Source organism: Somniosus microcephalus, chromosome 22 (assembly GCF_052327205.1).
Source record: "Somniosus microcephalus isolate GS21.2 chromosome 22, FLI_Smic_1.0, whole genome shotgun sequence".
NCBI lineage: Eukaryota > Metazoa > Chordata > Chondrichthyes > Squaliformes > Somniosidae > Somniosus > Somniosus microcephalus.
The window spans coordinates 62114345-62139844 of NC_141008.1; the positions used below are offsets into that span (position 1 = coordinate 62114345).

General features: G+C 41.1%; 1 protein-coding gene across 6 annotated transcripts in view; it reads left to right on the plus strand.

The window, feature by feature from the left end:
• Nucleotides 1-24369, plus strand: part of synrg (synergin, gamma) — a 109919-nt gene extending 85550 nt beyond the window's left edge. For 3 of the 6 annotated variants that reach the window (XM_085964926.1, XM_085964928.1, XM_085964929.1), the window contains 4 exons: nucleotides 2414-2562; nucleotides 9100-9210; nucleotides 9891-9923; nucleotides 18285-24369. In XM_085964926.1, the coding sequence (XP_085821052.1) occupies nucleotides 2414-2562; nucleotides 9100-9210; nucleotides 9891-9923; nucleotides 18285-18416 (425 nt within the window). In that variant the 3' untranslated portion in view covers nucleotides 18417-24369. The remainder of the gene's footprint in view (nucleotides 1-2413; nucleotides 2563-9099; nucleotides 9211-9890; nucleotides 9924-18284) is intronic. The other 3 variants (XM_085964927.1, XM_085964930.1, XR_015073260.1) reach the window with 2 other exon arrangements.
• Nucleotides 24370-25500: the final 1131 nt, after the last annotated feature.

The window sequence follows — 25500 nt, forward strand, 5'->3', positions numbered from 1 at the left end:
GACTTACCTTCCTGGGAAAACCTGTTTTAAAAAAAAAAAAAAAAAAAACGAAGTTCGATGTGCAGGCGCAGCCTCCCCTGCGCGCGCGTTCGACCTCTGAACCCCTTCGTTCAGAGGAACGGAAGTGCCGGCTTCCCGCGCATGCGCCGTGCATGCAGGAAACCGGCACTTCCATTGGGCCTACGGGTGAGTACCCCGTGCGTACTCACCCGTGGGGACCCGAATTTCTGGGCCAATGTTAATGAATAGTGTAAACAGCAGTGGTCCCGGAATAGACCCCTCAGAATTCCAATTGTTACTGCCCCAACTGGAGCTTTTTCCATTTTTCGTTGTCTTCTGCTTTCTGCTGCTTGGACCAGTTATCAAATCAGCTAATTTGTTATTCTATGACCCTCAATCTTAATTTACAAGTCTCACATCAGAACTGTCCAATGCCATCTCAAAGCATTTGTCTGCTAGTTTACTTCCCTCCTGAAAATTTCTGTAGATTGGTGAAGCATGTCTTGGGCAAGTGATTTGTCACCGTGTGCCATGCCACTTCAAGTCCACTGATTTTCACCTTGTAGCACAACTTTCCCTGTCAGTTTCTCCTGTCATGGGCACTTCAGTTTTAATCAGCAGCATGATTCAAAGTGTTCTGCCTCTCTCAGTCTGCCGAAGAATAATGGCATTTTCTACCTGTCACCAACCGCTCAGCCCACCGGCACTGTTTGATATTGAGTCGAATTAGTGTCAGTGAGCTGACTGTTAAACCAATTGTTACAGTAACCAGCTCAGCTTACAGACTTTCTCCAGAGTGATCGCCTGAACATCTAAAAACTCTTCAAAGCTGCCAAGAGGTTCCTGAAGTTCTCCAGCATCTAAGCTGCCTCAGAGCAACGCAAGTTAGCAACGCAGAGACATAATACAGCTGCAGAGAAAGACAACACTTGTCTGTTAGTTGTTAGTGGCCATGTGCCTGCAACACTCTGACTTGTACAATCAGCAAGTGCTCCGCTTACTGACAGTTAAATTCAGACTTTCATTTTTGGAGTGCTTGCCCACTCCAAGACTAGCTGTTGGAGTAATTAGGTAGAAACTTGCTTCATTGTTAGGCGGCTGAGAGGCGCAGATTGCCACTACTTTAAAACAGACTGTTGATTAAAATCAAAGCGCTGGTGAGAGAACAAACTGAAGGGACTGACTCAGATCTGCAAGCAGACTATCCCCAACAACTGCCCCGTGATTTTCAGCAATTTTGCCGTAGCAAACCATTAGACATGACCTAATATTTCTAAAACCATGTTGACCATTTATTAATATCCTCCAGATGACCATCAATAGTACTCTGTTCTACTAGTTGTATAATGCTCTGAGTGATTTTTTTTTTTTGTTGAATTTTGCATTAACGTCTGCTGAACTCCAGTCTTCGGGTTTTGCTCCTATATTTATAGAAGTTTTAACACGAGTTGAGGCCTTTGTGCCCTTTTTGCCTGTGTTGAATTTAGGTTGTTTTTGGGGGCTGATTTTCCACGGTCCCATTTTCCTGTTTCGCACCCCCCCCCCCCCAATACCCTTTTATATTCGTCTTTACAGTTTTGAATGCTGCAACCGATTTAGCATCAATCGCCACTCGTGTCAAAGCGTTCCACATGCCAGTAACTCCGTGTATGAATAAAGTTTCTTCTAATCTCCACTTTTGTGTATCTAGTGATCATAGCCCTATGTCTTTGGTTTACTTACCAATGGAAATGATATATGTTAGTTTACCATGTCTCTTCCTTTTACTACTTTGAACCGCTATCAAATCACTCCTCCCCTCTATCTTATCAGTGTAAGAGAATGCAGACCTAATTGCTCCAGCCTGCAGAGAAAGGCAACAGCTGTCTGTTACTGGGCACGTGTCTGGCCAGCCAGGGAATAGCTGAATCTGAAGGAAGCACATATGGAGTCTGTAAGACCAGCTGGTTACTGTAATATCCTGCCTTAACAATCAGCAAGTGCTGCACTCACTGACAGTCCTCATAAGCCAGCCCCTTCATCCCTGGTATCCTCTTGATCAGCCTGTTTTACAGTTTCTCCAGGGCTATTATGCGCCACCTATAGAGAGGAGCCTAAAAAAATGATAATCCTCCCAATAGTGAGAGTTACTAAAAATATTAACTGGAGCCTTACTATATCCTTGCTTTTCTTAAAATAATTCTATGGTGATCTCATCGTCTAGGTTCCTGTAGACATTTTAATATTGATCAATGTAAAGTAGGTCAGGAGGGAAGAAATGATAAAATTAACTTTTTCACTATAGTAAAAATTAGCACTCACTTTTTTAAAAAGTTAACTTAATTTAACACTGTTCAATATTTTTTCATTATCAGTGAGTCCTTTTTGGAGGTAGATTTTATGCACAAGTGAACATTTTGTTTTATTTTAACAGGGGTGATTGAGGTGTATAGAGTAACCAAACGTGTTGAGCTTGGAATTAAAGCAACAGCAGTGTGTAATGAGAAGCTTCAGCTACTGATGAAGGAAATAGAGAAGATCTGGAGTAGCCTGATGATTTTTATGTCTCTCACGCCCCTCATGGTAAGGCTGCCACTGGGTTCTGAACTGAATTTTGCTTCCTTCCTGTAGAAGATGTTTCTGAGCTTCCATTATATTATTGTCGCTCTACAGCTTTGATATTTAGCTTGGATCTCTCTGGCAACATGTGGGGTTTATCCTGTTCATTGTACAACATTATTTTGAAGACATAATGCTCTATCCGAGTAGAGAGCTTGGGTTGAACCCAACATGCTATTCCATTCTAAACTGAGAGCTAGAGCTTTGTTCCTCAGGATATTTGTAAAGCTGGGAGTATTTTGAAATGACGTGATCTGATTAGAGCAAGAATGAAATTTAGCTTTCAAAGAGTGGCTCGCAGGAGTCATCTTGTTTGACGCAGCAAGAGCCCTTAAAGTAATTCCTCAGATGTCTGGGTGATGAGGGTTTACCATTTATAGTATCATAACGCCAGTTAGCAGCATGTAAAGTGTAAAGCAGTGGAATAGGGGCATCCATTCCAAGGAGTTTTGTTGGGGAAAACGCAAATCTTAAGTGCACATTAGCTGTCCCTAAAACTGGAATTTGTCTCTTAGACCTCAGCTGCCAGCCCAGCGTCAATAAGGTAAAGAAACTAATCGGCAGGTAGAATGATCTCTGCTCCCCTTATGGGAGAGATCATTTCCCAACTCCACTAGACTTTGAGATCTACAGTAAAACTCTTAAGTACAGGAAACTTTTTTTATCCGGCACCGACGGGACCGGCATGGTGCCGGTTGATCAAAAAGTCCGGATTACAGAGAGGTATACTTACCAAGGTACGAGAGCCCCGTACACGGCCACAGGTACAGGAGCCCCGGTTACACGGCCACAGGTACAGGAGCCCCGGTTACACGGCCACAGATCCAGGAGTCCCTGTTGCAGGGCTACAGGTGCAGGAACCCCGGTTACACGGCCACAGATCCAGGAACCCCGGTTATACGGCACTTGTGCAGGAGTCCCGGTTACACGGCCACAGATCCAGGAGTCCCTGTTGCACGGCTACAGGTGCAGGAACCCCGGTTACACAGCCACAGATCCAGGAACCTCGGTTATACGGCACTTGTGCAGGAGTCCCGGTTACATGGCCACAGATCCAGGAACCCCGGTTACACGGCACTTGTGCAGGAGTCCCGGTTACACGGCCACAGGTGCAGGAGCCCCTGTTGCACGGCTACAGGTGTAGGAACCCCGGTTACACGGCTACAGGTGCAGGAACCCCGGTTACACGGCCACAGATCCAGGAACCCCGGTTACATGGCCACTAATATATAGTAAAACTTAACTGAACCTACTTCTGAATTTTGCCGGTTAAGAAAGATTTCCGGATATTTAGGTGCCGGTTAAAAGAGAGTTTCCTGTAATCTGCAAGTTTTGTTATATTGGCATCGATATTCTTCATGATCTTAAACCAAGCTGGAACTTTCTCTTTTGCTTTGCTTTGGTACTATAAGCTTGGTTTCGGCTTTATTATTGAGGTGAGAAGCTAGAGAATGTTTTTTTTCCCCCATGAAATGGAGACAGTGGCTGGGAACAAGCAATGGTAGAAATCTTGAGTGGTTTTAAAATACTAATAGTTAAAAATGCATTGTAGTAGAGAATCAAAATATCTTGCATTCACTGAGCTTTTTTTCTATAATTGCATTCCTTTGGGATAATACAGAAGGTAAGCAATGCACTTAGTTTTAATCTTTGCTCACAAAATAATACTTTGTGTTAGCATTACATTGACACCAGCACCCATGTGTTATGTTAATTCAAGAAAAATGATTTATGGTGATTATAGCTTTGGTTTTTTTTTAGTGCCATCTTCTCTTTCAGTGGTCTGACAGCTGTTCCTGTAAATAACCATTGTCCCTTACTATCTGGAAACTGCATCTTTTCTATACTGTTCCCCTTGGCGAGGTGGGTACTTGAGGACGAGATATTACCCCACTTGCTGAATTTAGTGCAGTCTCATGACATGAACAGAGGAGACAGAAATGCAAAGCTTAATTTACAGAAGTTGAGTAGCGACTGAGGTGTGAACGCTTTGCACATCTGCATCAAACATTTTTTTTACAGTGACGCAAGCCAATTCTTTAGATCAAAGAAAAGCATCTGCCAATTCAATCAAACTGATTTGTTTTTCCATCCTATGACCATGCAGGTCAAAAAAGCCAGCAGATTAGACATTGTCATGATGGTTACAGTTACCAACTTAAAAAAGAAACAGTATAATGATTCATAATCTACCTATTTATATGCATTATAAATACATGTATGTGTGATATATACACATTAAAGTAAGACCCAAAAACTACACCAGCAAAAAAAAAATAGCATTTTCCTCCAACTACAATGCGTTTTCAGATGCTGTTATCTTCCAGTGCACATTAATTTTGATTTTATACCCGGAATCAATTTCTTTACTTCGGTGACTTTAAAGCTTAATGGACCATTTTCTACAGTAGCAGTGTTTATATTCCATCATTCTTTGTGATTGCTGCTTAAAGATCCAATCATTAAAATAGCCTTGGAGAACATAAATGGTGAAAATGATTGTTGCAACTGTCCAACTTTAAGTAATGTTGCTTTCACACGTCACAAAAACCATAACTTTGGAATTCAAAGCATAGCCCTGTGTAACCAAATTGACGCATTTTGACCAAAGCTATAATTGTCTTGTCTTATTCTGAAATAACTATAAAGTTGCAGTGTCCAGTAAAGGTTTGTATGAGGGATAGTTTTGCTGTTTCTTGGTCTACTGTTCTTAAATTTCAGCTTTGAACTGTCCAAAGTCACATCGTCCCAGTACAGCCAAAGAAAATGGGAGGAAGTACCAAGGACATCATATATACTGTAATGTGGCTTGGAGTTTCTGCTCGATTGCGCTGTTTTTTTTGGGTGCTATTCCCCCGATATCGGCGTAACTGGCGCAAAAGATCGTGGAATTTTAAGCACAAATTGCATTCAGCACAACTTGAGTTTCTGCAATCTTTTGCGCTAGTTTATAAAACATTGCGCTAGAAGCAGGCCCTGCCCACAAAACTGGCCACCCCCCCCCAGGTAAATTAACCAATGGGAGTTTCTGCTAATTGAGCTTGACGTAAGAAAACTACTAGGCACTTGGTCTAAGCATTAAACAAAGCTTTAATCAACTGTTTTACAACACGGAGGTCTAGTTGTGTCCTTCACTAGTTCCTGTTAAAGAATGTCCTGAGCAAGCTGGGCCCATGCCCGAGTATTTATACTCTCCCTGGACAGCGCCACCAGCAGGCCGTCCAGTATTATTTCATAAGTCATTTCCACATGAACGACCAGATTCATGTCAGAGCTCGTTTGCAGGCCTCCAAGGAGCCTCCAAAAATTATGCTGGATTTTTTGGGTGCAAGGACACTAATAGGTACATTTCACAATTTTAAAAAAATTGCCAAGGAACCCCAATCTAACTAGAAAATATTTTTGTATATTTTTTTTAAGTCATTTAAAATCAGGTTACTCACATTTGGTGGACTAACACTGTGATTTAAAATGCTTATTTTTTGTGATAAACCCATTTTCAGCTGTATTCATCAAACTTTACCACTCATATATCAAGGAATATTTTTTAAAGCAAATTTTTTTTTTAAATTATGTTTTAAAACACTGCCCAATTGCACTGGTTCATAGTAGATTTTGTGTTTGGTGATATGCAAATGAGTTTGAACGGAAACTCGGGGGTGGGGGACACTTTTCAAAACTGCCGCAGTTTGCATCAGAATCGGAAACTCTACCCCTATGTATTTATCTCTCTATCTCTCTCTATCTATCTATCTAGCTATATCTCTATCTATCCAGCTATATGTCTACATCATAGTTACATAGTTTTTATATCAATATTATAATAATAATAACAATCAACTTTATTGTCATTGTTAGTGCACAAGTGCAGTACAACGAAATGTAGGCTTGCGGCTCCCGAGAGTGTACATTTAGATTAAGACATTTCAACATTCAACATACATTTGGCTTGTAATACATTAACATAAACATAACCATAATAAAGTGCATTGGCAGATGTGCAGGCTTTAGAGTTTATTTGTGGAGTTCAGTAGGATGACAGCCCTGGGAAAGAAGCTGTTCCTAAATCTGGTCGTTTGGGTGCGAATGCATCTGTAGCGTCTCCCAGATGGCAGGAGGACGAACAGACTGTGGCTGGGGTGGGTAGGGTCTTTGATGATGGTCCGTGACCTCCGTAAACAGCGTTTCTGGTATATGTGCTCTATGGTCGGTAGCCGGGTGCTGGTAATGCGTTAATGCAATTGCACTATAAATTCATTTCATAGAATCATAGAAATTTACGGCACAGAAGGAGGCCATTTGGCCCATCGTGTCTGTGCCAGCTGAAAAAGAGCTCTCCACCCTAATCCCACTTTCCAGCTCTTGGTCCGTAGCCTTGTAGGTTACGGCACTTCAAGTGCATATCCAAGTACTTTTTAAATGCGATGAGCGTTTCTGCCTCTACCACTCTTTCAGACAGTGAGTTCCAGACCCCCACCACCCTCTGGGTGAAAAAAGTTCTCCTCCACTCCCCTCTAATCCTTCTACCAAAACTTTAAATCTATGCCCCCTGGTTATTGACCTCTGCTAGGGGAAATTGGTCCTTCCTATCCACTCTATCTAGGCCCCTCATAATTTTATACACCTCAATCAAGTCTCCCCTCGGCCTCCTCTGTTCCAAAGAAAACAACTCCAGCCTATCCAATCTCTCCTCATAGCTAAAATTCTCCAGTCCTGGCAACATCCTCGTAAATCTCCTCTGTACCCTCTCTAGTGCAATCACACCTTTCCTGTAATGTGGTGACCAGAACTGTACACAGTACTCTAGCTGTGGCCTAACTAGTGTTTTATACAGTTCAAGCATAACCTCCCTGCTCTTATATTCTAAGCATCGACTAATGAAGGAAAGTATCCCGTATGCCGCCTTAACCACCTTATCTACCTGTCCTGCTACCTTCAGGGATCTGTCGACATGTACTCCAAGGTCCCTCTGTTCCTCTACACATCTCAGTATCTTACCATTTATTGTGTATTCCCTTGTCTTATTAGCCCTCCCCAAATTACCTCACACATCTCCAGATTGAATTCCATTTGCCACTTTTCTGCCCACCTGACCAGTCCATTGATATCTTCCTGCAGTCTACAGCTTTCTTCCTCACTATCAACCACACGGCCAATTTTTGTATCATTTGCAAACTTCTTAATCATCCCCCTACATTGAAGTCTAAATCATTGATGAATACCACAAAAAGCAAGGGACCGAGTACTGAGCCCTGCAGAACCCCACTGGAAGCAGCCTTCCAGTCACAAAAACATCTGTCGACCATTACCCTTTGCTTCCTGCCACTGAGCTAATTTTGGATCCAACTTGCCACTTTCCCTTGGATCCGATGGGCTTTTACTTTTCTGACCAGTCTGCCATGTGAGACCTTGTTAAAAGTCTTGCTAAAAACCATGTAGACGACATCAAATGCACTACCCTTATCAACCCTCCTTGTTACCACCTCAAAAAAATTCAATCAAGTTAGCCAGACACGACCTTCCCTTAACAAATCCATGCTGACTGTCCTTGATTAATCCGTGCCTTTCTAAATGACGATTAATACTATCCCTCAGAATTTTTTACAACAATTTGCCCACCACCTAGGTTAGGCTGACTGGCCTGCAGTTACTCAGTCTATTCCTTTCTCCCCTTTTGAACAATGGTACAACATTAACAGACCTCCAGTCCTCCGGCACCGCACCTGTAGCCAGAGAGGATTGAAAAATGATGGTCAGAGCCTCTGCTATCTCCTCCCTTGCTTCTCTTAACAGCCTGAGATACATTTCATCTGGGCCTGGGGATTTATCTACTTTCAAAGGTGCTAAACCCCTTAATACTTCCTCTCTCACTATGTTTATCTCATCTAATATTTCACACTCCTCCTTCTTAACTACAATGTCTGCATTGCCCCTCTCTTTTGTGAAAACAGAACCATACCCACGGCTTCTGCCTCCTCACACAAACTTCATTTTTGGTCTCTAATAGACCCTACTCTTTCTTTAGTTATCCTCTTGCTCTTTATGTATTTATAAAACATATTTGGGTTTATTGTAGTCAGCTATCCAATCTGGCCAGATGGACCTTCCAACTAGCTGATTTGACTAAAATGTATTGTGGATCACTTTCACAATTAGTTTTTTAAATGGAAGCCAATTACATTAGGTGAGTTTGTGACTTCATGATGCTGGGTGAGCATCATAAGATCGGATGCTTAATATAAACTTCCTAAAGTGTTAGACCAAAACTTATCAACTTATTTGCTGAATATGCCTAGTTCAAAATGTCCAGGAGTCCGGTCTTAAATAGTTGCTAATAAGAATTTTGAACAGGAAAAGGCCATTGGGACACACCCAACAAGTCCTCCATTTATCCAATAGGAAAGTGATTTTACAGTGTGACTGTGAGATAGAGAAGCTATAATTTGAAACTACATTGTCTGAAATGTAATAGTAAATCTAAGCCATTTGCATTCCTCACAGCCAGATGAAAACTCATTGGATTTCTCCTCATGCATTCTACGTCCTGGGATAAGAAATGCGAAAGAGCTAGCCTGTGGAGTTTGTCTGCTTAATGTTGACTCCAGAAGCAAGGTAAGCGCAAGCTACCTTTCACTTGCTCACATTCCAATAGTTATTTACTTAATGGACTAATATAGGGATCAGTAACTTGCAAGAGCAGATCCAGCCCAGTGAGCATTTGTCTATGGCCATTGATGTATCTCTATTCCATAGGTCACAGCTAATAAATCAGAAACTGCATGTGAAATACCAGCCAAGCATTTCAAGGTTTTGCTGGTTTTCAAGCCTCGATTGCAGTCCCAGTGCAGTGCATTGTTGAGCTACAGCATTGGGAGAACCAGGTTTGAATCATAGCCTCAACTGGAAATAATACTCCGGCTTGCCCCAGGTGATGAGTTGTCCATCTCGGCCAGGTGGTCAGCTACATTACAGCGTGCAGAGGGAGGCAAATCAACATCCACTAAAGTTTTAGCAGCTGCTATGGCTGGCCCAAGAATGGCCCCAACAGGCTGAGGAAATGTTGACCGTCATTTCTTCCTTGCCTTCCACTCCCCCGCCAGCCCCCCCCCCCCCCCCACACTCCTCTCTGACTCCTTTCAACCAGTGTCTCCTCTGCGTAACCTGAAGAGATGAAAGGGAGTTGATGCCAAACACTTTGTGGAAAAAAACTCTTAGCTGATCTTTTGAAGATTAAATCATTCAGCTGATGTGGTGCTAACCAGGATACTGACTTCACATCTCACTTATTCCAGAAGGAAGAAAACTTGGAGGATCATCCTAAACAAGTATGACCTTCTAAAAGCTATATTCTCAAAACATCTCATCTGCCAAATGGCTATGGAATTGAGCAAAATTAAAATTAACCCTTGAAGTGTCTGCAGGGATAATTTTAATATCTCTTTTCCTTTCTTACACCATCATCATTTTGGGGTCTTGAGTTTATTTGGAATCTGCTAACAAATATTGATGGGTCTCACTTTCTTCTTGACGGTGTTGCAGTTGTAATTTTTGGATTGCATGGGGAAATTGGTGTTGCATGCGTCAAGAATGGTTGGTTTTAACATGCATGTTGAAGAAAGTTAATGCTTTTTGTTAAAAAAAAAAAAAAAAAAAATTCCTTGTGTTTAACAAATGTAATATATTATAACTCTAAAATATACAGTTAAATGCAGTAAGCGATTGCTTCAAATGGGCGACATACACTAAAAGTGCAGCTTCCCATCAGTATAAACTTAATGTTCAAAGTGTGGGAACAGAGGTTTTGGCTAATGCGTAGAGGACTCCAAAATGAATGTACACGTCATTGTCCAAGAAGGAAAGGAATGTCTGTCTCGCTCATAATGGGGCCATTTCATATAGTAGGCAAGTTAGAAATCTGATTATTATAATACGGATGCACAATCATGCCTCCATTCAACCTGCATTTAACAGTTTTAATGAATATGCTTGAAAAAAACGAGTTGAAGAACGAGTTTCAAGGTCACGAATTTGATCATCAGTCTGTGCTGAGTTTGGTGATCTCAGCAAGGGCAGCCGTGTGTTTGTCGGTAGCTGGGAGCAGTCAGCCTGAACTGAGAAGTATGCAGTGCCTCCTGCTGGAAAGTCTATGTATGCATGTGAATGTTGGATAAGAACAGAGCAGTGATTCCCACTTTGTTAAAAAAGAATGTCCAACTCGCACTCATCAAGATACAGGAAACTTTGTGATATCCGGCACCGACGGGACCGAGCTGTTGCCGTCCCATCAAAACTGCCGAACAAACCAACGCTAATGTTGAAACATACGGAGCTTTTGAGCTCCGTATCTAGCAACAAACCCAACAGCTTCTAAACAGTCGGTCGTAGCTTGCAAGCGTCTCTGTAGCTAAGCAACAGCTTAAGCGAGACCTTGCAGAGCCTGACTGGTGAGAAAAAAAAGCAACGAAAAGGAAAAAAACGTACTGAACCGACTCCTGAATTTTGCCGGTGGATCGAGCATTCCGGACAGTTAACCTCCAGATAAACCAAAGTTTCCTGTAAGATGCTAAATGGCAGTTGGCATCAATGGAACCATACTTCATCATGAGCCACCACCTTGGGAGAGGAACAGAGAAAATTGGAAACCAAGATTCGCAATTTGGTCTCTGTTCATGTTGCCCTGGAAGTATCTTAAACATTAAGTGCATTAACTTCGACCATAGTTCAATTATAGCTAAACTAAATGGTTGTCGGGTATATGTGACTGCCTGGTTACTATTCATTGTCCCTACATAACAAAGAAAAAATGGTTACGGCACAGTTATGCTAAAGGATTAAAGTATATGAGTATTTGGTAGATGTATTGAGTGAATTCTTCATGACGAATTTTGCAAAGGAGATCTGTAGACAAATTCTGAATTTCATCCTCCAGAAATGTAATTTGGAACTAAATTGAAGATTTATTAAGTAGAAATTCCAAGTGCTATAAAAACTGGACTCTCTCCTTTATTAATGGATTTTAATTGCAAAGTCAGTAAGAAAGAAAGGAAGGGACATCGCCAAGCGCTTTACAGCCAATAAAGTAATTTTGAAGTGTAGTCACTGTTGCAGTGCAGGAAATGCAACAGCCAATTTGCCCACAGCAAGATCTCGCAAACAGCAATGAAATAAATGACGAGATCACCCGTTTTTAGGTGTTGGTTGAGGGATAAATGTTGGCCAGGATACCGGGAGAACTCCCCTACACTTCTTGAAATAGTGCCATGGGATCTCTTGCATCCACCTGAGGGGGCAGACGGGGCCTCGGTTTAACGTCTCGTCCGAAAGATAACACCTCTGACAGTACAGTGCTCCCCAGTATTGCACTGTAATCTCTAGAGTGGGTAATCTCCAACCCATCCCATGCAAATGAGAACTCTTCCATGAGAATATATTGTAACAAAAATGAAGCATTTATATCTAAGATTTAGTTCGGTGTTGGTACTGTTAATTCTGTCACAGTGCATAAGGGGTTAATGAGCCTACAGGAGGTTGCACTCTCTCTGCACTGACAGTTTGAAGAAAAGACAAAGATGGATTTTACAGTATCATCCATTTGTTCAATCATTTAATCACGAGTATATTTTGCCTGTTCCATGTGCAGTATTATACAATACAATGTTCTTAATTACTTTACATTCCAAAAATATTTAATTTATGCTCAAAAGGCCATATGTGTCGCGTTCAATTTACAATATTTACATAGATGGAAAAGGAAGAATCCTTGTTGCAATTACATGGCAGTCCAACTGGTAAAGTTGTGGCTGAATACCTATATAAAAAAAATGGCTTTTACCCTTTTTTACGCTGGATATTTTTAGATTTTATGTTTGACAGTTCTTGTAGGTGAGCCCTCACTCCCTAACTCCTTGTGAGTGTTTTCACTCATGTTGCCGACCCTTCCAGATTGCCCAGGAGTCTCCCAGAATGGGGCTTGGATCTCCCAGACACTGCCAGTCGGGAGAGAGCACCAGCACTGGCAGCGGAGGTTGAATGACCCTCCTCCTGTCCTGTAATTACTATCACTCTATGAAAACTCTCCTTTATTGAGTCTGAGCCCAGGGAGAGTGGTTCAGAAATGTTGGCTCTGAGCTGAGTTTAGGAGGATGTGCCCTGTGAAAAGTGCCCCAAACACCAAGCCTACAATCTCTAACTCTAACCAGAACAGCTCAGTTATTGAAATGTCTCTTAAATTCAAAAAGCTGCCAATCAGATACATATCTGGAAAAAAAATATCATACAACATGTTTATTTTTGAATTGAGTGATTAGGCTGCTCCCTCAAGCAAACTGCCCAGCAGCCAACTGAGCAGCAGTCGCAACATGTACCAGGTTAAGAGGAACATGATTTCTGAGAGTGAAACTGGTTTTTAACCCCTATATTGTAACAGAATTAAATAGCAAGCTAAACCATGGAAAAAATGCTTCACTTTTGTCACAGTATATTCTTATTGAACAGTTCTTGTTTGTGTGGGATGTTTAGGAGATTCTGTTAGCGTTGCGATTGAAAGGCAAGTAACTATGGTACAGTATCAGTGTAAATTTAAAGTCATCTAATGGGCAGGAGACCGTTGGGCGTAATTCTTTTGTAGACTTGTGGTGTTGTCTATACTGGGAATCCTTCCAATCAATTATGTACCTATTTTGAATGTCAGCTGACCTGGTTACACCCTAGTTTCCTAAAAGTAAGCTATCTTATATAATTGCAAGAAAAATACAAGTAACCCTGGCTTGAAATTGGCTTTAATAAGAGTTGCGGTCCCTTTAGATAGTCATATGGTTCCATTAGAAAGGCTTGAACACAGACCACAAATGTGAATTATGTTATGTCCAAAGAAACTCCCTAATTGCTACGGTAACTAGCTGCTTTTATTTCCAGACACTCGAGAATCTTCCATCAAAAACTAACCTAGGAATACAAGAGAAGCGTAATTGCTACAGCGTGCTTTCTCCCATCAGGGGCCCACCAGCGTTTAGTTAACATTATGCAACGACCATACGTATCAAAATAGTCCCCTTAAAAGCAGTTTTTTGATCCTGCTAGTTCAGAGGGACAGCCTCCATCTCTGGGCCATCCAGACCAGGGAGGTCCATGGTTCTGTCTCCAATACATGCAGAGTAAGGTGATCTGAGCCGGGACACTACAATTTACACCGCTCCTGGGTTAGGGACGGAGTTAAGGTTCACACTCCTGATCACTGTGTAGCAACCCCTGGTGGAAGTGCACATGGATAGACCTCCAATGAGAACCGGATCAGGCTTGCCTGTGGTAACTTCCTCCGTTGAATAGCTCACACTTGAATAATGGCCACTTGGGAAGGACACAGAAGGCAACAAACAGCCACTGCTAGGACCATAATTCAGTGAGGGAGTCCCAACGTCGGGGCAAGGGGAAAATAATGTTTTGAGTGATATGATTCCATAAACCACTGAATATACCTAACAATATGAGGCTAGAGCCACAAGGGTATGTCAAAATGGTAGAGTATCTTGAATAGTCTAAAATTATAGTCCATGAGCCTGTCACGGTGCTTGAATTCAAATTACACTAATTGTCAATGTAATAATTAAGACACTGCACCCAGAATTCATAGTTACCTGTTACACTGAAGTTGAAGCAATGCATTTGCTTGAAGAATGATTGCAGGTAATTGTGTAGAAAACCGATGGTGCTTTCTTTTGTGTAGAATAGTGAAACCTCAAGAATTTTCTTAGTGAAAGGTGGGGAGGAAATCTTGATCTTTCTGAGATACAATGTAGAAGAAATTAACCCTTTGACGTCTGGGGAACATTGTTGCTCTAATTTTAAAAATGTAAATGCTGTTTAAGTGCAGATAATACTACAGAGGAAGAAATATTTTGTGTTCCCATTTATTTTATACCATTAAGCACTTGAAATTTGTGGAAATATTTTTGCATAGATTCCAGAATAAAGCATGCACATCATTTTAAAGCTACCAATTCATTCAGTGCTTTGAAGGCAACACAGATTGTGGTTTGTTAGTGTGTTATCAGAAATGTCATTGAATTTGTTTCCTTTACTGTGTTGTCGTTCGTGTCAGTCAGTATTTGGTTCCTTTAATTTAAGCAAAGTGCACAATTATACAGGTACTGAATATTTTGATCACAATGAGATAAAATAGAGGTATCTTTTGAGGAGGGGTAGGGTTTGCACCCATTAACATTGGCAGATGACTGTAGTTAAACAAAATTGTTTTGTAATGGATTAGGATTTAGAGGAGCAGTTAATCTTAAAATGATTGGATTAAATAAAATTATTTTTGACAGATTCTACCTTCGGAGGCTAAATACTTGTACCATATTTTTTGCCTTATGAATAGCTGCTGATACATTAAACGTTACTGATTTGAGATCAGTTTTACTGCACTTTATAGCCAAGAAGAAAGGGCCAGTTTACAATGATTACAGCACCATTGTACTAAACGTGTATCATGTATTTTCTTCCATCATTTACCTGGGTGTATAATAGATTTTGATTGAAGCTGTGCCCGAGTGCCCACCTCATATACTCCACCATATGTATAGTGATTATTATAACCCACAAACCTAATTGTCACATTCTGCCACATCAGGTACTATTCCCATTGGCCAGATGTTTTCCCAGCACACTTACTTCAATTTGTCGAAACTGTGTCACCAGTTTGCCTTTCAATTTAATTTCCCAATTTAATTTAATTTCCCTCTCATTTGCTGTGTTATGTCCCAGTATTTGGCTTCTTTTCTCGAAACACTGTTGTGGTGAATCTGTTGTGAATGCACTAAGATCATATACAGAAACTGAGATTTTTGGGGGGGGTGGGATTTGTGCCTGTTAAGATGAGGAGTGACTGTGCGATGAAAGTCAAAAATATTGTTCCTTGTATTCTATGGCATCTATTGCACCTAAGTCAGGTTTAGTATGGATTATTTGCAGCATGGAGCTTCCTTGAATACTTGTTCGCAATTATAGAATTCTATCCATTTTAAACTTCAAATTGATCCATTAGCTATGGAATCAAGTTGACAGCACCATTACCATATGCCTTCTATATTGACACTCTAATGATATGTAGTTTGCAGTTGTGTGCTATCATTATTCTGGTTGAGGCATTGAAGCACAATTGTTCCCCCACACAAATCGGGAAATATTTTAATGGAGAATATACAAAGCTAGGTGGGAAAGTAAGCTGTGAGGAGGACACAGAGCCTGCAAAGGGATATGGACAGGTTAAGTGAGTGGGCAATAAGGTGGCGGATGGAGTATAATGTGAGGTTATCCACTGGTAGGAAGAATAGAAAAACAGAATATTTTTTAAATGGTGAGAAACTATTAAATGTTGGTGTTCCGAGAGATTTAGGTGTCCTCGTACAGGAAACAGAGAGTTAGCGTGCAGGTACAGCAAGCAATTAGGAAGGCAAATGGCATGTTGGCATTTATTGCAAGGGGGTTGGAGTATAAGAGTAAGGAAGTCTTACTACAATTGTACAGACTTTGGTGAGACCACACCTGGAGTACTGGGCACAGTTATGGTCTCCTTATCTGAGAAAGGACATACCTTAAAGGCAGTGCAACAAAGGTTCACTAGATTGATTCCTGGGATGGAGGCCAGTTCATTAAATATATTCAAGAAAGAGTTGGATATATTTCTTAAGGCTAAAGGGATATGGGGAGAAGGCAGGGACAGGGTACTGAATTTGGATGATCAGCCATGATCTCATTGAATGGCGGAGCAGGCTCGAGGGGCCGAATGGCCTACTCCTGCTCCTATCTTCTATGTTCTATGAGGAGAGATTGAGTCGATTGGGCCGATACTCTCTGGAGTTTAGAAGAATGAGAGGTGATCTCATTGAAACATACAAGATTCTGAGGGGGATTGACAGGGTAGATGCTGAGAGGTTGCTTCTCCTGGCTGGAGAGTCTAGAACTAGGGGGCATAGTCTCAGGATAAGAGGTAGGCCATTTAAGACTAAGATGAGGAGGAATTTCTTTACTCGGAGGGTTGTGAATCTTTGGAATTCTCTGCCCCAAAGGGCTGTGGAAGCTGAGTCATTGAGTATATTCAAGGCTGAGATAGATAGATTTTTGGACTCTAGGGGAATCGAGGGATATGGGGATTGGGTGGGAAAGTGGAGTTACGGTCGAAGATCAGCCATGACCTTATTGAATGGCAGAGCAGGTTCGAGGGGCCATATGGCCTACTCCTGCTCCTAATTCTTATGTTTTTATATTTTCAGTATTGAATAATTAATACTCCCTTGTACATCCCTCAGTATGAGCTTTGAGCAAACTCGTAGCCTTTTAAAAAAATTGTCATTAGTTGAAGGGCCCCTTTATAGATTTCTATAGTCTGATGCCAGGTCCATTAGTTGTTCAATCTGCAAGCTTAGGCTATACCTGTATGGGTAAAGCTTTCCCAAAACCATACCTGGAGAGTCGAGTTTACAACTGTGATCCACCAAAGACTTCATAGTTCAAGTACTTTTCCCCTTAAATTCCTCAAGTGCTCGAAATTAAATTGAAGACTGGATTTTTGAATGTTCAGATTTGTTTCGCGACAAGCATTTGGTACACTAGAATTGTTGTATGAGGAACACCTTATGCAAAAATTCCAATTAATACCGGTTCAAATATGGTCAGTCTTAAGCAGCTGACCAATCAAAAATATAAGTAGAAGTGAATGAATAGTAATAGAGGAAATGATTACAGATGTGAACGGGGTCCACATTTACTTTTGGGTTGTACACAAGTCTTGCATGTGGCATGCTGACTCGAGCATCTCTGGATCACATCACCTCTGAGCATGTGGCATTCTGTATAAAATAGAATTCTAGACTCGTTTTTTTTCTGACTTGTAAAAATAACTTTTAACTCGAGTGAGTGGAACGGTGTAGAGTTTCAGCGTTTTTGTTCACAATCATTGGTAGTTTTCTGTAACACTAACCATCCTTCATTGACTCTTCATATACACTTACTGTATATATTCGTGTATAGTTACAACCCCCCCAACAAATTACACCCAAAAAAAATTCATGACTTTTTTTTTTATAAGACAAGGGTCAACATTTAAAAAGCTCCTATCCACCATAATTGGTACTTCATGCCCACAACTATATTTTACCTCTACTCGTTCCACCAGCTGTTACTCTGCTCTTCAAGCATTGTGACATCTAAATGGCAACGACTTCAGCCCTGGCTCCGGGCACCGATTCTAAATCTCTTCTCCCTGTATTTATTCTGGTGGTTTGTCCTATTTCAAGTCGATAGTGGGTACTTCAGCAGGAGTCAGGAAGGAAGGGAAGTTGCTATTTAAATATTACAGCATTGGAGGAGCAGAGTGAAGTAACAGCTGACAGCAATATCAAGAATGCATTGATGTAGCACTGCTTGGCCTGCCTTTGGCAAAACTCCTTCACAAGCAGGGAACCTGAGGGAAAATATGACCCGCATATATCTGCAAACCCCTACTTTTAACCCCTAACACTTCTAGTTGTATATGTGAGTATATACAGTAACTACATCTGATGCCAAATAATTACTGGAATGTAATGTATCACTGGAATGTAATGTATAGCAACAGATGCTTCATTTTTACAGCTAATGCTAGTTGTGTTTAACCTGAAAGTTCTTATTGCTACTTTTCTCCTTTCCAGGCCTTTAACTCAGAGAGTGACAATTTTAAGTTGTCTTATGGCGGTCACCAGTATCATGCCAGCTGTGCCAATTTCTGGATTAATTGCGTGGAGCCTAAACCACCAGGCCTCATCCTACCAGACCTGCTCTGACACGTTGTCATAGGAACTGAATGATATCAAACTCAACTTGTCCACTGCTTGCACCTCGCTGACGTTTCACAGAAATTGGAGGCTGACACAGGGTAGCCTGTAAAGAAAATCAATTCGCAAATTTTAATTTTTTTTTTAAGTATATTTAATATGCACCAATGTTGTTTTGATGTTATTTACATGAGTTATTGTCTAACAAAAAGGTAAAGAAGCAAGATTGCTTTAAAGTTCTCTTTTCAGAAGGTATGCAGCAGCACTTCAGATTCAACAGATCTATACTTATCTGTCTGTTCCTAGTTACTTGAAGTCCAGAGGTTGCGTTTGCAGTCACTAGATGCAGCAAGGCAGCATTGGTTTAGATGTTACAGAATTTTAAATCGGCAGTCTTACTGGGAAGTGTTAACCTCATTCCGGTTTTGTAATTATATGAAAGGATACTAAAAGTCTTTATTTTAAATTATCTAAATGTCTGATAGTCAAATAAGTAAACATCTCACTTCACATCCTTCAGGCATCCTTAACTTTCACCGGTTCTCAGCTGGGGCACTGTGTGAAATGAATGACAGTAGTTTAGTGCTTCCCTATTTAAGGTGGCACGGGAAGGGAAGGAATGCACAATGCACAGGCGGACATGGAATTACACTAATGTCAAAACCTCGCTCTTCCTGAATTCCAGGCAGAACATGGCAGAGTGGAGGGGAACACTTTAAAAGATTTGCAGAACACATCCAGCAGTATGGAAGCAGTGGGTATTGTATGTAGTGTGTCACCTAATGGGACCAATGATCTTCACAATGTGAAAGCTGTTAGAAAGATTTTGACCAGTCTATTTATGTGAATTTTAAAAATGCCCCTAAATTATATATAGCAAGATCTTGAAAACAGCAAACTTTTTTTTGGCTGCACTCCTCTTCTGATGTATTCATTCTCCTTCTGGAGTGTCAAATGCAACCACAGTTGAGCCACTTCACCTGAGCACTGAGTTAAATTGGAAGCACAGCACTGGTGTATCAAAGTCACATGTGCTGTGTGTGCAATGTGGGGGTAACTTTGACTTTGGGGGTGATGGTGTAAAATGGGCCATATCAGACCAGCTGCTTGTTATAAATCTCTCCCGATTGATTTCAATGGAAATGAAAATGGGGAGAGAGGTTTAACAGGCCAAATCAATATCTCCCGTTTTGTGCTATCACCCAAAGTCAAAATTACCCCCAGCATATCCAGTAACTCTATCATTGCATCTTCTTCTGGCACATCTCCTCAAAGTAACATGGTCAAAATTAGTAGTGTTTTATGAATATATTGTGGGAGTACAGTTCTAAAAGGTACATTTGGGAAGGCAGTGAAGCGATGACCTCCCTTTTGTAGGATTCTCTTGGTTGCAAGTTAGTGTTTATCTAAATCAAATGCAGTTAAGATGCCTTATGAGAAATCCCAGTTTTCTTGGAAAAAGTTCAATGTTCTTTAACAATGTACAAAGTAATTAGATTTTTCACTAGGTCCAGTTCTGTACTGCTTGGTTTAAGCATTTATATATCTATATACACAATATAAAATATCTTTACAACCCCCTTCCTTCCCTATGCAACCACTTTCAGTGCAGGTGTTGCACTCTCACTGTTACCTTTCCTCAGTAATGAGCTGATAAATAGTGTGCTCACAATGGGACTGGCTATGATATATCCCATCGAAGTGTGGACTGCAATCTATCTGTGCAGACATGCTCCTGGGTGAGGGTGAACTTAAGCTACAGAGAGCCCAACGCTGGAACGTGCAATTTTCTGGTCATGAGGCATGTGCTCCACTACCTCTGGAATCGGTATATTGGATTTGATGATTTCAGTGTGGAGTTGCACTGGGATAATACAGTTCAGTAGTAGTTTGTGTGTTTGATTTTGCTGGGGGAGGGTGGGGGGTTTGGATGGCTAGATTCCTTTCCTGACGCATCCATTTCTAGCTTAAATTCATGCAGCAGGACTTCCGTTTTATAATAAAATGTCTATTTCAAGAAACCGCTTTAATTGACTGGAATTGTTGCTGAAAGAACAGAAATCGAGTGCGTTGAACTTTTGTCAGAACTGAGCCAGGTGCAGTGGAAATGATATTGATCATTTTACAATCAAATCAATTCTGTGAAGGCTACAAAAATACTCTCCAAGATCATGTTCTTTGATGTTTCAGAGACTCAGCTCTGACTTTGTAGATCGAAACCTTTGCTTTATGTGAAGGAATACATGGGTAGTACTGTATATTTAAAATGACCTTAACCATTGCAAAAGTTAAATAGGCGGTTTGGGGCGAAGAAACTCTGAGCAGTATTTGCATTATATGAACTATCTGAAGGATGATTCGACTCCATTTTCAGTTCTGCAGTGGTTAAACGAAATACAGAAGCAAACTTGGTGCTTATCCAAGTTGGTTGTAATCAGCCCTATGGGGAGGGCATTTCATTTGATTTGTATATAAGGTGTGCTGATCTTAACTGTAAATGCACTTTTTATGTTCCTTTTATCCATGTTAACTTACTGTGACAATTGTTTTCAGTGTGGTATTTATATAATCATCGGGGGTGGGGTGGGGGGCAGGGAGGGGAGAGATTTACAGACTTGCTTTGCCTGAATGAGTTTTTTTAATTTGATGGTCTCCTTCATTTTGTTGATGTTAACTGATACCAGGATAAACTGTTTTGTGTCCATTCAAAGTGAGAAATTAATAGTGTGATTGAAAGTTTTAAATGCATCACCAAAAATGTTATATTGCGCACTAAACCTTTCTGTTTGGTTTTTGCAGATGAAATGTACGTGACGGGCAATGGCTACTTATTTAGCATGCATTCCTCCCTTGATGATGAACATTTCTTTGATTTTGTGTTGGCAAGGCTTTTAAATTATAATTTTAATAAAGAATGTAGGATGAAAACTTGTTCACAATCATGTTTATTAATAAGATTTTGACGATCGACTTTTGAAAAAACATTAGTTAAGGAAATGACTGGAACAGTCTCTTATTGGCAATTTGATGCAATTGGATATCCTTTCTCTGTAATGACTCAGCACCAGAATTAACATCCGATTGGGTTCCTCCTCATTGCCAAGAACTCTAGTGTCCTAGGTTACTGTATCCAAGGTTACGTTCCAGTTGCTGTAGAAACCTTGTGCATTGTTACAGAATGTGTGGCAGCCATTCTGTGCAGCAGGTTCCGCCTACTTGTCAAAGCATCAATAGTTCCTACATTTGGAGTTTTAAAGATTTCCAGTGAAATTATGCTTCAAAAAATTGATTGGAAAATCTCATTTATTGTCCCCCCAGATAGAACCACACACACACTGAATACACTGTGGAAAATTACATAGCAACACTTCAAAAATCCAGAACCAGATCTTTGAAAATTTAGTGATCACTTTTTACTGCAAGCTTCAGATCCAGAAATCAAATTTGTGAACTAAAATTATTAGCTTGATTCTTTCATATACTCTAGTCTTTTACAAAAAGGTAATATTTTCAATTAACTTGAAAATATATTTGAAATGAGTCACATTGGAATGTTTAATAATTATATAGGAAAATAGAATGCACAGGACCAGAAAAGACAATTGTGGTCCATCTGGCCTGTCCCAGTGTCTAGGAAATATCATGCCCATGATGCCTCTCAGACCTCTAGATCAAATTTTTCTTAAGATTCTTATTTGTAAGAATCTTTAAGAACAGATTTACAGTAAATCAAAAGACATGATATGAAAACTGGTAGCAAGACATTTTGTGTTTTGAACAGGAAGCTACCTCTATTCTTTCCTCCATATCTTCCTTTTCTCCAGGCCATGCTTCAGATGCGATTAAGAGGGCAGGCTCTCAATCATGGGCTATTATCAGTGTTAGTCTTGTTATGGACCAGTGAAAGCCAATCTGAATTTTTTTTTTTGCACTTCCTGCAGTGAAGCAGCTGATTTTGGGAAGATAATGGAATGGGAGAATGGGCTGTGACATAACGTTAGCGCCTCAACAAGCTACATTGTCTTCAAAATAAAGCCAGTGTTCAAAGGCTTTCTGTGGTCACCTAATGTCTCATCATGTTCACTGAGTAGCTGAGCCATACGGACTGGGATGGTCCCAGGTTCTGACAGCATCTGTGCAGAGAACAGATAAGCTCACATTTCGGGTGTGGACCTTTAGCATAACAGTTTTAACGTTAACTGATCTGTTCTCTCCACAGATGCGAACTGACCTGCGTGTTTCTGGCATTTGCCATTATTGCTTCAGATTTCCAGGATTTTTTGCCCAGTTATATTTGCTCCCAAGTTCTACTATATTTGCCTCTACTAAATGCCTCTGAATTAAGGAGAGAAACATTGGTAAAGGATTCCATTCCTGTTCTCTATCTAGTGATAACCACTGGAAGTGAGGGGGTTGTCAGGCAATGATCGGATCCGGCTCAGCTGTGATGAAATAGTCTTGTCAAGGCACACACATCAATAATGAATGACTACTGAGGTGAGGTACTGGAAATTAAAGGCAAAAGCATAGAACAGCACTATTTGTGATCCTGTGTGATGTTTCATTACAAATGCAACTTTCTGATGAACATTGAGATTTTCTGTTTGATCTAATCTTTTGGAATTGTATTGTTATAGTTTGATCTTAGATCATTTTACAAAGCCTGTCTGTATAGGGCCACAAGAAGATACTGTCGTTAATCTAGAGGTCAACAGAAATATTTTACTTAAGTTAGAGCTGTCATGTCCCTTTTTGTTTGCTTTTGTAGGTCCCGTGCTGCTTGTCATCATACTTTAGTAGTATGGGGTAATGTTAGTGCTGTACTGTACATAAGGCAGCAGGCTTCGCCAACGAGCAGCTGAGCCATTAAGTTACAGAAGGTCTGAGATTCAATCCCTGGTCTGTGTTCACTTAGTTTATAGCAGCCTGGGGGGGGCAGTAGGGGAGCTACAGTTGGCCTCACCACCCAGGCCTAAGGAGGGGGACATCAGCCAGGTTTCCTGCTCCTGATGGATATACAGCAATCCCTGCTGGGTGGACATTGGATGAAGATGTGGGCTGGCTATGACATAATAGCCTGCCAACACTCACTGTTAAACCCATACAAATGGTGACCACTTGGCCTGGACTGAATGGTGATTGGCACCCATGGAACTGTTCCCAAGCAAGGAGTAGATGCTGTTTGGAATGGAATGGAAGGGAGAGAATTAGTATGAAACTACCCTTGCCCCAGTGATGTGGCTTTTGACCAAATGGACACTAGTAATGCAGAAGCCTGGACTAATAATCCCGAGCATGAGAGTTCAAATCCCACTGTGGTAGTTTGAGAATTTGAATTCAGGTTAAAAACAAAGTCTGGAAGTAAAACAAAAAACTGGTATCAGTAAAAGTGAACATTGTTGGATTGTAGTAAAAATCGAACTGGTTCACTAATGTCCTTTAGGGAAGGAAATCTGCTGTCCTTACCTGGTCTGGCCTATATGTGACTCCAGTCCCACACAAACGTTGACTCTTAACTGCCCTCTTAATTGGCCTAGCACGCCACTCGGTCAGGGCGACTAGGGATGGGCAATAAATGTCAGCAACATCCACATCCCAAGAATGAATAATAATTAAAAAATGAGAATTCACACACACAGACACAAATATTATTAAACCTCTAGCCTGTTGGACTTTGAATGTATTCACATGTCGGCTATTATACCTGTATCTTGAAGTGCTTGTTTGCATTACTGTTGTTCTGCTCCTGCTGTTCCTGTTTTATGAAAAAGACGAGTTCATTGTATTTTAACAGGGTGACAATTTGTGTTTTGCAGAAGTATTGGCGGTTGTATGACTTTACTACAGATCTGATTTTTCAAAATTATGTTCTACTGGGACTGTAAATATAGCTTAAATTAGAGAAATGTGTTGGGATATCCAGAACCAGGAGTATAATACAATAAAATGCTTCAGGACCCGTTGCACAGATATTATAGTTGACAGCTTGTGGGTTTACATTACAGTAATGCACTGCATGCTGGCTCCTCAAACCAGTGTTATTGGGTAGAAATTGGGACGCGCCCATTTTTTGGACACATGGGAGGCACAGAGTACAACCCCTGCGCCTTAATAGTGTGGCCCGAGGTCCCCCCCCCCGCCCCCCCCGGATATTGGGCCTTAGGCCTCATTTCAATGGAGCTGGAGAGCTGCACAGAGTTGCCTTCGGGTAAGTGAGGAAGGGTGGATGATTGGGCTGGGGGCAATCAGTTGCCAGGGAGGTGGGATGATCGGTGGCCGGGGGAGGTAGTATTGGCCAGTGGCCGGACGGGGGGGGAAGAGAAGGAGAGGGAGCAATCGTTGGTCGTGGGAGGAGAGAAATAACGGTGGCCGAGGGAGAGCAGTCAGGCCGGGGGAATCAGTAGCTGGGGGCAGTTGATAGCGGGGGAGCGATGGCCGGGACTGGGGGATTGGTAGCTGGGGAGCAATTGGTAAGCCGGTTGGGGGCAGGGGGGAATGGTGGGCTCTGTGGGGAGAGAAAAAAAAGACAATTTCAAGGGGAAAAAACTGAGAAATTCTGCCCAACTTCCTAAAGCAACCAAAGAAGTGGCAGGAGACCATGTTCAACCATCCACCACCGTATATAATGAAACTTAACTGGCCAGCCCCCATATGTCCTAATTTCCATAACATCTTAGCAATGTACAGGACAGGACAAGACGATCTCTATCCATCTGGCTGGTTCCAAAGGTCACAACCCACTTTATCTCTGATACTGCTCAATAGCACTGTCAAAAAGTTAATCCCTTCTCAAAATTTACAACATCCTACATTCCCACTGCTTTCCTGGATGGGCTATTCCATATGTTTCCCACCCTTTGGGTGAAGTTATTTCTTAACTGTGTGTTCACCTTTTCTTGCCTAAGGTTAAATCCATGGCCCCTTGTCCTAGAGCATTTGCTAGTGTCGAATATCATTCTTGAACCGAGTTTATTCCCTTAAATATTTAAAAAAATCTCTCGGCTACCTTTTTTCCAATGTAACTATCACTAGTGCCCATAATCTTTCCTTAAAGCTCAAAGCAATCCTATTTATCAATTTAGCTGTTCTTGGT